General features: G+C 36.4%; 1 protein-coding gene across 13 annotated transcripts; it reads right to left on the reverse strand.

The window, feature by feature from the left end:
• Nucleotides 1–2,226: 2,226 nt before the first annotated feature.
• Nucleotides 2,227–8,514, reverse strand: LOC114302147 (Tetratricopeptide repeat (TPR)-like superfamily protein). Of its 13 annotated transcripts, none has more exons than XM_028247181.2 (9): nt 5,046–8,513; nt 4,761–4,906; nt 4,362–4,644; nt 4,062–4,243; nt 3,814–3,945; nt 3,666–3,725; nt 2,883–3,212; nt 2,503–2,551; nt 2,227–2,424 (listed from the first exon to the last, which is right to left on the reverse strand). In XM_028247181.2, exon 1 carries the CDS (start codon nt 8,307–8,309, stop codon nt 5,370–5,372), a length of 2,940 nt encoding a protein of 979 aa, XP_028102982.2. In that variant the 5' UTR covers nt 8,310–8,513; the 3' UTR covers nt 2,227–2,424; nt 2,503–2,551; nt 2,883–3,212; nt 3,666–3,725; nt 3,814–3,945; nt 4,062–4,243; nt 4,362–4,644; nt 4,761–4,906; nt 5,046–5,369. The 13 variants fall into 13 exon arrangements, 9 of the variants coding, with proteins under 9 accessions (XP_028102982.2, XP_028102960.2, XP_028102998.2 ...); XM_028247159.2 differs by having other exon boundaries at nt 2,503–2,567; XR_014336370.1 differs by lacking the exon at nt 2,883–3,212 and having other exon boundaries at nt 2,503–2,567; nt 8,027–8,514.
• Nucleotides 8,515–16,187: the final 7,673 nt, after the last annotated feature.

Consider the following 16,187-nt stretch of genomic DNA (forward strand, 5'->3'; position numbering starts at 1 on the left):
TAAAAAAGATGATATATGCTGATTGGTTTTTGTTTTCAAAGATAGATATAGATGCAACAATATAGAGGCATACGATCTCTATTACTGCTTTGTTAATGGTTTTGGTAGTTTGAATTTTTTTTATATTTTAAAAATCACATATTATAATACTTTTATGTGGATGAGACATGTTGTGATTGTAATATGTGGATGAGGCATGCAGTGATTACAATATTCTAAAATTTCAAACTTTCTTTCTTTTGATGAGACATGCAGTGATTGTAATACTTTTTTAAATCATTGACTGTAATACTCTTTTTTTTTCTTTTTGTTTTTTTTTTTTTTTTTTTGAGGAAGTGTACAAGTTGAATTATGTTGAAAATTTATAATATTTTAAACCGCTAAACCAATTTGCATTCATTTGCCAATCCACCAATCTGCTCAATCCACATCCACCGAATTAGCGAACAGATAGTGGATTGGAGGTTTCGTAGCCGCAACCGACCCGCATTTACCCCTAGTACCAGCACATCAATCACGAGATGTTATTGATTGGTCCGGGGTAGCGCTACGTGGCGCACCACATGCATTGTGATTGGTGGAGGAGTTGAGGGCCACGATTTGTGTTGGGTGATTGAATATGTGGGGAGATGGGATTTGTAATTGGCCTGGGACATGATCACATGGTGTCCTAGGACCAACCAAAATTCAAAATTCAAAACTCTTTTGATGATATAGTGTTGAAAATGGTTAGTGATGGAATTGTTAAATTCTTATTATAAAAAATCTAAAAAAAAATAATTTCTATATTTAAAAAATATCTAAAACAAATATTTTTTTTTTTTCAAATAACGAGTTGCAAAAAAAAAAAATTGCACTGTTCCAATCAACTAGCCAGACGATCGGATAAACCCAATCTGCTCTTTTCAAAATTCAAAATTCAAAAATTTCTTTCAAAACTCATAACCAAACAAATTTTCAACTACTCAAAACTTAACTCACAATTTCACACTCAAATCGCAACTCCAAAATAGAATCACAATTCCAAAACTAAACTAAACGTAACCTATAATTTTTCGATTCGTCTTGTCGACCTAAATCTAAATACCTAATTTTTAAAAAAAAAATTAAAAAAGTACACTCAAAACAAAAATAAACAAAAAAATAAGTCAAAAAGTAAGCAAATTGCAAAACAAACCCTTAGTGAAATTTGGGGAATCATACTATGTAAGTACGATGAGATTACATTTTCAAGGGATGCGTATCATTTCTTCATACTTTATTTTTCAAAATTTTTTAAAAGACACTCGATTCATAAATCTAATTTTAAATTTTTCTTGCTCAAAAGTCAAGTGTCAAAATATTTTGTCCATAAGAATAAACTCTTACAAAATAACCAAACTACCCTATGTATATATATCATGAAACCAGACAAACATCACACAACACAACTCGACCCTCTGTCTCTCTCTCTCCCTCCCTCTTCAAACTATACCCTCTCTCTCTTTTCAAACCCTCTCTCTCTTGTAGTCGCCGGAGTCGTCGTCGACTAGTAAAAGCACTATCATCCCCCAAGAATATCACGGTTCTCTCTTCTAGCAAAATTTGACAATACTTGAACATCAACTGAGAACTGTAACTGGTGCAAGTAGAGATGTAATTAGGTTTGCACGGGCAGGACCATAGTCAGCCAAACCTGAAGTTGACAACTGCTTGAGAACTGACTGGAAATTTATGGATTAGCAGTCACATTAGTGAAAAGAATAAATTACAAATATACCCCTTAAAATTTGCTTAAAGTATAAATTATCTCTTGTAATTTGAAAAATTACAAATATTCTGTTATCAAAAAAATTTATTTAACAAAGCTAACTAAAAAAAATAAAATTCATAATTGTTCTCCTATACAATAATAAAATTACCTAAATTATTAATTGAAACATATTTCTAACATCATTAAAAACCGTTAATTGACCTCATAATTTATTAATAAAATGGTCAATTTGCTATGAAATTGAAAACCTCAAGGAATGGAATGTAATTTTCAAAACTACAGAGGATGATCCATATTTGAATCAAATCTCAGGAGGTGTATTTGTAATTTACCCAAAACTTATTCAAGGTACAAAGAGTATGACATTGAAGGTAAAAGGCAATCAATGAACGCTGTAGACATGCACGAGCCAATAATTTAATTTCAACTAACACCAAAGATAATAAGTTCATAAATTGAATGGATAATGAGACGATAAGAGTAAATAAGTTAAGATGCATAATATACTGCTTTCTGCAGAATCAGTACATTTCGTGAGATAAGGTCATTGGCTGACATCACTCACTGGTATAAAAACAAAATGAATGATGGATACATTTTGTGAAACCCCGCTTGTGAGCCCGGCGTGTTAAGTTCCTACTAACAGGGATAGAGGTGCTCCATAAGCCATCCTGAAAAGCAATTACTATATTAGAATTAACCATTTACTAAAGCACCTCAGGAAAAAGCATGCCCAAAAAAAGACTTACCTCCCTCACTACATCAATAGTTTGGACCAAATGCAAATTCCATAGCACTCTGCATCACACATCAACTGTCCTTGAGTTAAAAACAAAATGTAACTAACCCAAACCAATGTTTGTTATCCAACCAAAAACAATTAGCCAGATAAACACGGTTCAGGATGACATAACATAACATTACGAAAGTCAGTTGCCAGAAACATTCCAGAAACATTCTAACACTCAACTGCACTTGTACAAAACCTTGGCTGGTCACCAGCATCACTAAACACACCAATGATTCAATGAACAACAAAAGGATAGTAATACCATAAAAAAACTTCGTTGTCATTAATTGATGGGATTTCTTTATCTTTATCTAACGATAAAAGGATTTCGAGTATCACCTCTTCAGGAGTTTTTTCTTGTAAATCTTTGTTTGGCTAACTCATTGACGAGCCTTCCGCTCCTTTGTTCTCTCTTCATAAGAAAATTTGGAAAGCGGGTGTTCCCTATAAAGTGAAGTTTTTCATGTGGTCCCTAACTCAAAGTGGTGTCATGACTAATGATCTTTTCCAAAGAAGGCGGCCTAATCACTTTCTTTGTCCTCAATGGTGCGTGATGTGTAAGAGGAACTCAGAATCGGCAGATCATCTCCTTCTTCATTGTCCGATGGCTCTTGATTTATGGCAGCGTCTTTTCGGCTTTTGTGATGATCAATGGTTTGCTCCAAGGGACTGCACACATATGCTTCTAGTGAAGTTCAAAGGGTTTGGCAGCAATAAGAGAGCCAAAACATTGTGGTCTTGTATTGTTTTTGCTATCTTCTGGACTATTTGACTAGAAACGAACTCACGGATCTTTGATAGAAAGGAGTCAGATGCAGATTCTTTATGGGATAGGGCGGGTTTTTTGGCTTCATTTTGGGCTTTTGTGTCCCCTCCTTTTAAAGGAGTCCCACTTTTCTTGATTTCTACAGATTGGGCTGCTATTTGCAAACCTTAGTAATAGGTTTTTCTTGTTTGTAGGTTTTTAGTTTGCTTTTGTTTGGATCTCTTTTATTGTTTGAGGACTCCTTGTCCTCTCTCTTTTCTTTTGCTTTTGCTTAATAAATATCGTTGTTGCTTTTCAGAAAAAAAAAAAAAAAAAAAAAAAAAAAAAAAAAAAAAGCAAGCTATTGTAAACCATACCTTCAGCTCCTCATCGTATGCTACCCAAGATAGTGCCACTTCTGCATTCCCTTTGCCAACCTGAAAATTTAGAATAGCCTTCTGACAAATACAAACAATGACGGGAGATACAAATGTATAAAGAAAGCAAAATAGAGTCAATTTGCACCTTAGGAAGGACAGGATGGGATTGATTTTGTATAGAGGGATAATGTTAACTCTTCTTCGAAGATCACCATTTTGAAGCAGTTATTTTCCAGTACTTTGTGTCTACTACAACAACCTTACCCCTTGAAGCAACCTGGACACAAAATCAGCAGAATGATCAGTAGTGATTACGTTTAGGACACTTCATGGCTTGGCAACAAAATATATTGCTTCTAAAATAAACCCAGTACATGATATAAAGCATACAACCACCAAGGCAGTCGTTGTCAAGCTATCCTTCAGTTTAACGAGTTCAGCAACCAAACCTTTCAGCCTTGACCTATCAAAATTTTTCACAGGGTCATGGTATGTGAAATCCACATTAGCAAATTTTGCAGATAGAATTCAAATTTTATCTTTCAACTTCTGCACCATCTCTAACTCAGTTGATCCTGAAGAAAAAAAATACAAATTATTACCATTACACTATACAAAAGAATTTTAACAAAACTAAGACCTCATGCCATTCCAGGTAGAATTTTTTGCCAAACCACCATTACAAGAGCATACCTTTTTGTAAGATTGCCATCTGCCTATCTGCATAGGGAAGAGATTCCAAAGCTACTTTAACATTGTCCACAACATTTTTTCTCGTACTGAGCTCATTTTCAATGGCAACAACTTCTTCATGCTTTAACCAATAACTGATGCATTTTCTCTTTCAGCTCTTTCTCAGAATGGCTTATTTTTGTTTTCAAAATCTTTCTGCATTTCCAACAGCTACTTTGGCATGACCCAGTTGATCTTCAAGCCATTCCTCCACACTACTGCTACTTTTAGCAGCTAACACACCCTACCCACATAAATTGAACAAGTTTAAGGATACAACTCTATAAGGATATGAATGCAAGCAACAATAATATCAGTGGAGTTCAATGCACAACACTTGACTATACAGGTAATCTTTACCTGGCAATCTTTTCGTAATCTTCCAAACTTTCATAGAAAGTCCCTTAACTCTCTTTTTCAGACCAGCTACTCCATCTTCAGCATTTTTTTATAGCAAAGGCCCTCTCTTCTATAGACTGCTTTAATTCTTCAGTACTTCTCAGAGTCTGGCAACATCAAGAGATAAAATCTAGATATGATAGGAAGCAAAAAGAACAAACTTCAAAAAACAAAAATTAGGGATATATGAACATTTAATTTTTTAGAGAGAGAGAATGTCAACTTATTATTCTTAGTCCTCAATACCTTTTCAGCATTCTCTTCTTGGGTGTTGAGATTTTCAGCATATCACAAGAGCACAAGAAAGAGCATATACTTTCTCTGGCAAGGTTTTTACCTCATACTTGTTTCTTTTTCAGCAGTCAACTTTGATTCTCTTATATCGATCTCTTGTATAACCTTTCACATCCTTTCTGCATTATTATCAATCTCAGAAATCTTATCCTATATTTCCTCTACACTGTGAAACCAACCCCTGTTCTATTTGCTTACACCATGATTCAATCAGAAAGCTCTTTGCCAATTCATCAAGAAATTTTCATCTTTCAAGTATCATATCATTTAACATACTTATTTTAGCATCATATCGTGTAGCACTCGAGCTTCATGCAATTTGTCTTCTTCGGACAACAAGCAAAGCAACGAGTTAAGATTATACCGGCAAGGTAAGAAACCATGGGCAAGCATATCTTCACATATCCTCAAAGCATGAATACTCAGACGACTGATGCAAAGCATATTGAGTAGGTTTTCATAAGAAGCCTTGCAAGGAGAAAACCCTCTTTTATACATTGTATGTGACAACGACAATGCATCGCGTAGTCTACCAGCCTTACAGAGGCCTTTTATCAAGCTGTTGTACACCATTCTATCCGGAATACAACCATTGGCATTCATCTCATTGAACAACCCAATAGCATGATCAGTTTCACCGAATTGGATATGCCCTTCAATGAGAATTGTAAAAGTCACCTGATTGGGATGCACACCGTTTCTTTGCATCGATTCAATATGCTCATATGCATCCTGCATCATGTTTGCCCAACAAAGTCCATAAATCATGCCATTATACAGGTACAAATTTGGCATAAATCGAGTGCCTTCAACTTTTTTCATTAACCTTAAAGCAATGAATTTTATTTCCTCAAGAGACTTGAAAGAAATTCTCAAATTATTTTTCCATGGCACCAAACTTTTCTGATGGAGCAAATGAAACAACACCTCCCTCATCCTTTCAGCATTTTTATGAGTGTGCCAACTTCTTTTGATGCATGCTATGTTTCTGCCAACGCCACTAACTAATGTGATATAAGTGATCAAATCATGCTCAATCTGGCAATTTTCCATCAAATCAACCAATCTAAAGGCAAATTCTAACTCTCCCTTCCTCAAAAATTGATTGATAAGAGATGTATAAAGGACATTATTTGGCAAAAAACCATCTTCCAACATTCTATCAAGGTACACACAACCCTTCGCAATCATGTTTTTCTTGACTAACCCATTTATGAGTGCAGTGTAAGCACGAAAACTAGGGCGGATGCCAGATTCTACCATCTTATCAAATAGTTGCTGGGCTTGAACAGCTCCTCCATTCTTGGAATAAGCATTTATCATTGTGACATAAATGACCTCATCAGGATCAACACCAGACTCAAGCATCCACTTAAAAATATCTTGTGCTTCAGATATTCTTTTTTGTTTGCTTAAACAACCAATAATAGAATCATAAATAGCAACACTAGGCTTCAGTCCCCTCTCATCCATTTGATCCAGAAAATCAAAAGCTGATGCCAAGTCACCACACTTACAATGTTCATTGACCAATATTAAGAAAGTAGCCAGATTTGGAACTATTCCCTGATCTTGCATGAGGTCATATAGAGATTTGGCATCCTCTACACGCCCCTCTTGGCAAAGACACTTGATCAAGGAGTTGTAAGTAGAAAGCAAAGGTCGGCATCCAAGACTAACCATTTTATCCATGCAAAGGAAAGCAACTTCAGATTTTCCTGCTGCACACAATGCAAGTATATAAATGCTAAAAGCCACAAGAGCTAAATTAGAGTTGCTTTCCACAATTTCCCCCAGCAGATGCTCAATTTTTAGCTCCAAATCTCTAGTAGGGTCAGAAGTATCAAACGCAAAAAAGGAAGAAGGGTCAATACCACACCCAACCTTGGCAACTGCCTGTAATAGCATGAGGGCAATAGTAAACTCATGCCCCTTTGGGTACATCTTCATAAGAGTAAAAAACAGTAGATGATCAGGCACAACCCCACTATTTAGCATCTTGTAGTACATGTTATCAATGTCCATTAAACGTTTCTCCTCATAAAGTGCAGAAATTAAGGCTGTGTAACTGTGCACAGTCGGAGCTATACCTTTTTGACACATGTTATCCAAAAGCATTAAAGCACAATCAACTTTCCCCTCCTTACAGTAGTTTCTAATCATAATGTGATAAGTTACTGCATTTGGTTTTATTCCCAATTCTTCCATCTGATCATGTAAAATCCAACCTTTTTCTTGCAAACCCAAATTAACAAACCCATGTATTAATGTGTTGTAAGTATAAATATCGGGCTCACACCCCGTCTTAAGCATTTTAAAAAACAACCTCATAGCCATTTTCATTTTCTTGCTCTTTCTGTATCCATTAATAAGAGTAGTGTACATAACTTTATCCATAAAAAGACCTTGAGACTCCATTTCTGTACTCAGCAACTCGGCCTCTTCAACCCACCCTCTCTTACAAAAACTATAAATCAATGACTTGTACAAATGAACAGTACATGGAATCCCTCTCTCATGCATTATATCAAACACATACATGGCTTCATTTAAATGTCCCTTGAGGCACAACCCATCAACCAGCATATTATAACACCAATAACCCAGAAGGCTACCAGCATCACTGACCCCAATAAAGTACTGTAGAGCCTCCAAGACTCTATCTTGGGCACAGAGCTCCCCAAGGAGAGCATTACAAGCCCCTTTAAAATGAACAGATTTCATTGAAATAAGCCTATCAAAATGGGTTTTTGCTTCTTCCAATTCTCCTAATTTACAATAACAAATCACCATAGAATCCAACAAAAATGAATCAGGACAAACACCTCTGCTTATAATGCTATCAATATACAGCACCTTAGCCACCTGATATTCACCAAAACACACAAGTTTTTGAATAAGGGCACCATAGCTAGAAGGGTCAAGCTCCATACCTCGATTTGTGACAAAATCGACGGCCGAGATTGCGTCAGGGAGTGAGGAACACTGCATAATGATTCGTTGAACGACTTGCTGTGCAGAGGAGAAAGAGCCGCGGCGAATGAGGCGATCGATTAGGGAAAGGCATAGGGTTCTGTGGTCAGTTGTAGAGGTTGAAATTGAGGGAATTGGAGGTTCAAGAGGAAGAGGACATGGACATGTATTGAAAGCTCTTCTGGTTGTGTTGTTGAAGAAGAAGAAGAAGAGGTAGTGTGAATTAGACCTCTTCTTAAACATCTCATATGGATTTGCAAAACACACAACAATGAGCCAAGTGAGAATTTCTTGAATTCATGAGAGAGAGAGAGAAAGAGAGAGAGAGAGAGAGAGTTTGAGAAAACTTGGGAGAAAGGGTTTTGAGAGCAGATGATGAGAACAGGGTTTTGTATTAGGACTCTTCTGTCGGCTCGGCTCTAGTTTTCAAAGCTTCATTTTATAGTCTGTTTTTTACTTAGGTTTGGTCACTTCTAAATAATCGCAAGGTCTTAGGCTTGCTTTGGAAAGTGTATTAAAAATTAATTTTTTGATTTTTTTTAAAAAAAATATTAAAAAAAATGAAGAGGAGATGTGATAAAAAAATTAAAAAGTTACTTTTAATCAGGTCCTTAAAACAAACCTTAGTTTTGAAAAAAAAAAAAATTGATTTGTTAGAATTCAAAATTTATTTAGTTCATAATTTTTTTAAGGATAAATTATAAATATATCATTTGAGTTTTAATTAAAATACGAATCGTTCCTTATAATTTTGAGTCATATACAATTTAAATGGACTTACATTATAAAAAAAAATTAATTATTCTCCAATCCTATTAAATGGACTTAAATACTAATAAGTCCCGGAGACTTTTCATATACACTAGTAAGTCCTTAAATATCTTTAATGTCCTCATTAAATATTTTAGGACAAACTTCATTTTATCTCATATGGTTTGAGTCATGTGCAATGTATCCCTCTAAAGTTTGAAAATAACCACATAACCCCCACGTGATTTGTGAACTAAAGTGCATCGTTAGATATTTTGTCCAACGTAACAGCAAATGTGAAACACATAGTAGACATAAGGAGGTTATATGCTCATTTTCAAATTTTAAGGACGTAAATCACACATGAAATAAAGTACAGAGGATTAAATTGCATATAGAATAAAGTATAGGGGTTAAAGTATAGTTTGTATAGAAAATGACGAAAATACATGTGTATTTTAGTCTTTTTCATTGAATCGTTAACAGACTTAATAATGTACTTCAATCCACAAACCACAAGGGGATTATGTGATCATTTTCAAACATTAGGAAGGTAACCGCACATGGCCCAAACCACAAGAGAGTAAAGTGGAGTTTGACCGTTCATTTTCTCTTATCTCTTTATAATTTTTTAGATTTCTCTCTCTCTCTCTCTCTCTCTCTCTCTCTCTTCTTCTTCTTCTTCTTCATCTCTCTTTACAACTTGATAACTTTACTCCACTGTGCACTACCACCGCAACCATTATGCACCACCACCGCCACTATCGTCCACTACTTTCACCAACCATCTTCACCGCTACTGATCTATACTCTACCATCTTCGATCTATACTCCACCACCACCGATCTACTACCGTCGTTCATCAACCACTTCCACTGTCACCGATCTACACTCTATCTTCTTGATCTATATTCCACCATCGTTGATCTATATCTTATCATCTCTGATCTATAGTCTATCATCAAAGATTCACCAGACACAACCTTGAAAATCTCACCGGAATTTGAAAAATCTTTTCAATCAAAGAGAATTTTTTATCTTTTTTTATTTTTTTGATTTGGAAGCACCAATAAATCCCATTTTCATATCTTAGCAGCTAATAAATCCTATAAATAATCAATAATGTTGCTATTAGCACATACATTTTTCCTTTGGACCCCAACATCTTCTATTTTTGTTTTATTACAATTTTGCTCTAACACCAATTTTTATTTTTACCCATCTCTATCTTTTACCCTAACCCTCCATCTCTACCTCTACTCCATTTCACTACAGCCGACAGCCTCTTCTCTATTCTTCTTCTTCAACAGATCTGACCACCCTCAACCCCGCCATCACTGCCCCTCCAATCTTCATCCTCACCAACAATCCTTATTTTTCTTCTTTCTCCTCATCTTTTCATCTTCATTCTCACCATCACCGCTCACCACCACCATCGACCACATCTTTACCAAACCCTAGCAGCCAAACCATAGCCACTGTGAGGGAGAGAAATCGAGCAACAGAGATCGAGCAAGAGGGAGAGAGAGAAAGCGAGAGCGACAAAGAGAGAAAGATCGAATGACAGAGAGAGAGATCGAATAACAAACCCTAGCCACCTCGTAGGTCTGGTCTTCTTCTTCTTCTAGAGAGTCGCCATCGTGATCTCCACCGCAAATCTATTAAAAAAAATAGGAAAGAGGTCGTTGTGGTCGGAAGATATGGAAGGGTAGTCGCCGATGGAGGATGTGCTGGGAGATCTCCGGAGGGGTGGAACTACCAGATGGAGTTGGTGGGAATGAGATTAAGGTTAGGGGCTAAGGTTTTTGTTTGGTTTGAAGTTAGGGATATAATTAGTATTAATGTAGGGGATCAAAGAGAAAATAGAGGGAACTCATTTTTCTAGATAGGAGTTCAAAGAAGTAGAGGGAGCCAAAGTACAAAGGTGGGGACAACTAACAGCCCTCATAATCTAATGAACCCAATAGTCCTATTTGTGTGGAAATGACAGTATAACCCTACAATTTACACTTATGGATGCCAGTTAATACCCATAAATAACCAAAATTTCCACAGTTTGAAATTACACATTTGCCTAAAGTTTACTAAAAGATTTTTGTACTCCTTTTAGAATGTTTGAAAAATCCCACATTTCAAGCTATTCCAAATCAAAACCGTACAGTTTGAAATTACACATTTGCCAAAAGCCTACTAAAGAATTTTTGTACTCCTTTTAGAATTATAATGATTTTGGTCTAGAACCGACCCATTTCTTGTTTTTGAATCCGGGAATTCATATCCTTAACTATTGTTCATCTCATTTTCATCTTATTGCTAGTTGAGTTTGGTTGTTTTGGAGTTATTATTCATTTAGAACAGGTTGGGGGTTAGTTTTTGCAAAGAGTTATCGTCCAGATTTTTGTTTGTTCGCTTGAGCGGTCTTTCTTGCACTCTTTTACGGTCTACAAAACTTTTGGAAGTGAAGTATCTTCGCTCAACCAGTATTTCTTGAGCTCACACAGTCTTTTGCAGGTCTGAGTTTCTAGGAAGGGGTTATCGTGGGCTCGAGGCGTGTTTTTGGTCACTTGAGCAGTGTCAGTTTTTGTGTCTAGTGCTCGTGTAGTGTTTTGGTCACTTGAGCAATCTGCACATATATCAGTTCAGGAAAAGGATTTTCTGAATCACTTTTCACTTTCTCTCTCTCTCTAAAACATTCCAAAACCCTAGTTCTTCATTCTCTCTCTCTCTCTCTCTCTCTCTCTCTCTCTCTCTCTCTAGTTCTTGCATTCAAGCCCCAAATACTCTCAATCTATTGATTTCTTCACCCTAATCCTTTGGAGAAAAAGATAGAGCACGTCGAGAGCTTCAATCTAATTGGAGAGGATATCGTTTTTGGCTCCACCTAACTTCAACCCTTGCTTTTTATTGTCTTCTATTCTTGAGGTAGGGATTTCTTCAATCTTTAATATGATTTTTACCTTAGTTACTTGTTCATTGAAAGAATCTAGTGATTTGGGGATTTTCGGTTAAACCTAGTGTTTGATTTTGAAATGTAAAAGAGGGTTTCCAAATGGGTTTTTGAGGAAGGTTGTGTTGATATGTTTTTTGTTGAGATATGTTAAAATAGTGGTTTTCTTTACTTAAAATTGATTTTGAAAGTAAATGGGGTTTTGTTCTAAAATCATGGATATTTAGTTCGTGAAAGAAAATGGAAAATGATATTGTGTTTTAAAACAATGGAATGAATGTGTATGTTGATGATGATGGTGGAGTTAGATATGTAATATCACTTCCATTTTGAAAATGATGAGATTATATCTTTTGTTAGAAATTATCTGTTGAATAAAAATATCTGTTTTGGGCAATCGGTGGATAATAGCTTTGATTGTTGTAGAAATTGCATGAGGATTAGGTGAATTGAAACTAATTACTCATACATCTTGCATTGAGTATTATTTCATACTTAAACAATGAAAATGTATTGTTTTGAGGAAATATAGTGAATAACTTGGCGAATCTCGTTAAGGAGTGTGGTTGTGGTTATTATGTTGGCTTGTGTGTCTTTGGTGAAAGTGTAGTATCCTGAGCGTGTAACAACCCAAATTTTTAATTATTCTTTAAAATTGATACTAATATTATTTAATTACAGTTGGAGAAATATATGATTTATTTGTATTATTATATGTAATTTTATAAAAACAATGTAATTAATACAAGATTTAGGGGTCAATGTATAAATAAGGAACTAATCTACACTTATCCATTTGAGGGATAAGATTCTAACTTGATGATGGCTACAATTAGAGAGGCTACGTGTCACCAAACGTATTGAGCAAGCAATAAATTTAGTATAAAAGGAGGAGTGTGGCTGTGAATGGAAAAAGAAGGAAAACAGAAGTAAGGAAAGAGGAAGAAATACTAGAAGTAAAGAAGAAAAAGTGAGGTATTAATTTTAAGGTGAGTTATATTATAACTTGAGTTACTCTTATATATTTTACGTATGTTTTGAGTTACCATAATTTATTTTACGTAAATTATGTTTTATATATTATATTAACATTTTTAATTATGTTATTTATTTATGAACCTTATTTGATATACTAAGGAAAACCCATGGATATAACTGTTTATTAAAATGTGTTTTGAGTAATTATTTTATAAGTACCACCGTGGAGGTCTCATGCCTTGGGGGACTTAAATAACCATTGGCTCTCTGATTAGTCACTTTGTGACCCTTTGTCTGTCATGGATCCACTGACACTCTGAATTTCGGGTGTAGAACAAAGTGTTGTACGGAGCTAAGTGCTACACTATTGTGGGAGCCACCTCTAGAGTTCGTACAAGCCACCTCTTGAGTCCATACATCTGCCATGTGCTCTTAGTATAATATTTCTCACTCTGCCATGTGCTCATAGTTGTTTACCAATTTTCAGAAAACAATACAATTCAGAAATAACTTTTGGAAAATCTTAGATGCGGGTCTGCAGAATAGACACACACAGCACTTTTATGATATTTTTCTATGTAAATATCGGTCTTTTTTGTCAATAAATTTTGTAATAAAAATATAAGCTCCGATGATTATTTTGGTACTCTCACTTAAATATTATTTCTACTCGCGTTTATTACTTTGTTCAAGAATTGGCCGGAGGTAACTTCAGTTACTGGCCATCACGATACCTAACCCTTGAGTACGGGGAGCGGGACGTGATAGCGCGGTTAGATGCCGATCATTCATGCTTGTATAGCCTACTAGCAGACATATACCTAGAGATTCCTAGCGTTTTGTATTTACTACCCTATTTTCTGATATAAAAGATTATTTTCATGAGTTAATGTGTAATCTGACATCGTATTGTTTTGAGATAGAAATGTGAAACGTTTGACAAACAGCATGCATATGCATTCAACTTATAACTTCATTAAGATTCATATATTGTGTTAAAGTATCTCTACTAGGTTTTGGCTCACCCTATGTGGAAAACAACTTTCAGGTGCTAATGATGTGCCTCCACCAAGGACATAGCTTGGGAGGACTTTGAGCCAAGGGCTTCATTTTGTTTATTTTGATGTAATTATTTTTGTACAAGCCTTGGACTGTAATTGTATTGCGTTGAACTTATTTTGATGTACTCAAGCATTGACTTGGAAAGATGTAACCATTAGGGCATAAATTAATAGATTTTTACTTTTATTTGAATTCATGTATCCATGTCATATGCTATAAATTCAAAATTTAGGATTTATGAATGAGTATATGCATATGTCATCTTTCGTATGATCAATGATTATAAATGGAATAGTAAATATGATGTTATTAACCAATTCTATGGATATTAGGATGTAGGTTATTGTTATTATTTCGGGGCTTTACAACTTGATATCAGAGCTACCGAATTTAAATATTTTAGGATCGTGGGATGTGATTTTTATCACAATGGGTTATCTCACTAGATAATATTAGAAGTAGACCTGGTATGCTATGTGATAAAATGCTTATGTGACTAAATAAGTATGGGATTTATTTTCTAAGATATTGATTGGGTCTATAAGTTTCTAGAAGTCCTGTTAGAAGAACACTTGATCACTACTGTTTCTAACTAGAACTTTGGTAATGTCGCAGGATGATCATTATCTAGAAAGGAAGTTCATTTGTGTTTATGTGATTAGGTGCTTATGTGGAGTGAATTATTTGTTGTCCAACATATTAGGACGTGAGTGAATTAGCTTTAGCATGTGTGTAAATATGCTAATCTATTGTGTTACCTTTATTAGGATGTCAAGACGTGGTGGTGGTAGGCATGGCAAGCTTAAGCGGCAGGAGGTACCATTACCGAATGATATTCTGGCACAAGAAGAGGGAGTTGGTCAATCCAACGTGGCCGAGCCAGCAGGTTAGCAAGCCATAGGCGTTTTGGCCCGTGAAATGACTAGAGCTTTGCAGGAATCCATAGACATTCTTAGGGCTGAGAGTCAAGTCTAGGCCTGTGTTGTAAAGATAGGGCCGTCTTTTCTGAAGAGGGAGTTCCTCGGGTCAAATCTGGATGAATTTTTGGGAGATCCAAAAGAGCCACTAAAGGCAGGTGAGTGGCTTGAGAAGATGATGAAAATGTACGAGATGCTTCGCATTAAGGACGATGAGTTGACGGTGACTTTAGCATCTTTCCACCTAAAGGGAGATGAGGTCAGTGGTGGAAGTATGCATGAGGGCGCATTAGGGTGATTTTGGAGACCTTTGTCAATGCCTTCCAAGATAAGTTTTTGCCTCCTACTGCTAGGGAGAAGTTAAGAGATCAATTCCTAAAACTCAAGCAGCTAAACACACATGTAGCTGAGTTTGAGGTTGTTTTTACTAGCCTCTCTAGATTTCCACTTGAACTTATAGCGACAGAGGAATAGCATTGCGTCGAGTTCGAGAAGGTATTGAGGATCGAGCTCCTTTTCAAGGTGGTCGGGTCTATGATTAGGGATTACAGTCGCCTTGTGAAGGCGGCATCTCACCTAAAGACCGTGATCCAATTTGACGATGAGCGGATGAGGAGCTCTAGGCAGAGGAGTCAAGAAGTTCAAGGAGAAGTATGGGACAACAAACGGCAAAGGGGTTCCATCCCATAGCAGTCCCAGGCAACATAGTTCAGATTCACTTTTTCTATACCGAGTTCTGGTTTAGGGGGAGGTAGTCAGGATGGGATCACTTGTTTCAAGTATAGTTAGCTGGACTATAAGTCTTCAGTTTGCCCGCAGAGAGAAGGAGGGCAACAGTCTGTATCGTCTTCGGCTCTTTCTCAGAGTCAGAGTCAGGGCAGCCGCCTAGCTATTATCAGTGTGGGCAGTCGAGGCACTTGAGGAGGTTTTGCCCTTAAGTGGGTGGCATATCTAATGCGTCTGGTTCAAGATAGACACAGAGCCATTAACCTACCCATTCAGCGCAGGTCTCGAGGGCCAACCATGGAGCCTCTTCGGCTCAATCCGTGTATCAGACCTATGCTCTGAGGTGTGAACAGGTCGAGCAAAGACCCACAAAGTGTGTGTATGCTGTTACCACACCAAATCAATTGCCAGCACCTTCCGTAGTGAGAGGTAACTTCTTATTGTTCAATTCTATTGCCAATGTGTTGATTGATACTAGTACATCTCATTCATTCATTTCGTTTGCATTCGCAGCAGTTTTGGGGTTAAAAATGGCTCAGTTAGCGTCTCCACTTAGGGTAGAGTCACCAGTTGGGGGGTAAGGTTGTCTTGGACCGAGGATGTCGCAGTTGTGAGATAGAGGTCGCTGGTCGCTGACTTTCTTTTGCTTTTGCATTGTTAGACATGTCAGGTTTCTATGTCATCTTAGGCAAGGATTAGGGGTGTCCGCGGTTCAGATTGAGATGGTTTGCGGTTTAGTTT

The sequence above is a fragment of the Camellia sinensis genome, chromosome 1 (genome assembly GCF_055761805.1).
Source record: "Camellia sinensis isolate YWXY chromosome 1, ASM5576180v1, whole genome shotgun sequence".
NCBI lineage: Eukaryota > Viridiplantae > Streptophyta > Magnoliopsida > Ericales > Theaceae > Camellia > Camellia sinensis.

Bases quoted from the DNA above. Each gene is read 5' to 3' on its own strand.
- LOC114302147 (XM_028247197.2), bottom strand. From the start codon at position 8,309: ATGTTTAAGAAGAGGTCTAATTCACACTACCTCTTCTTCTTCTTCTTC.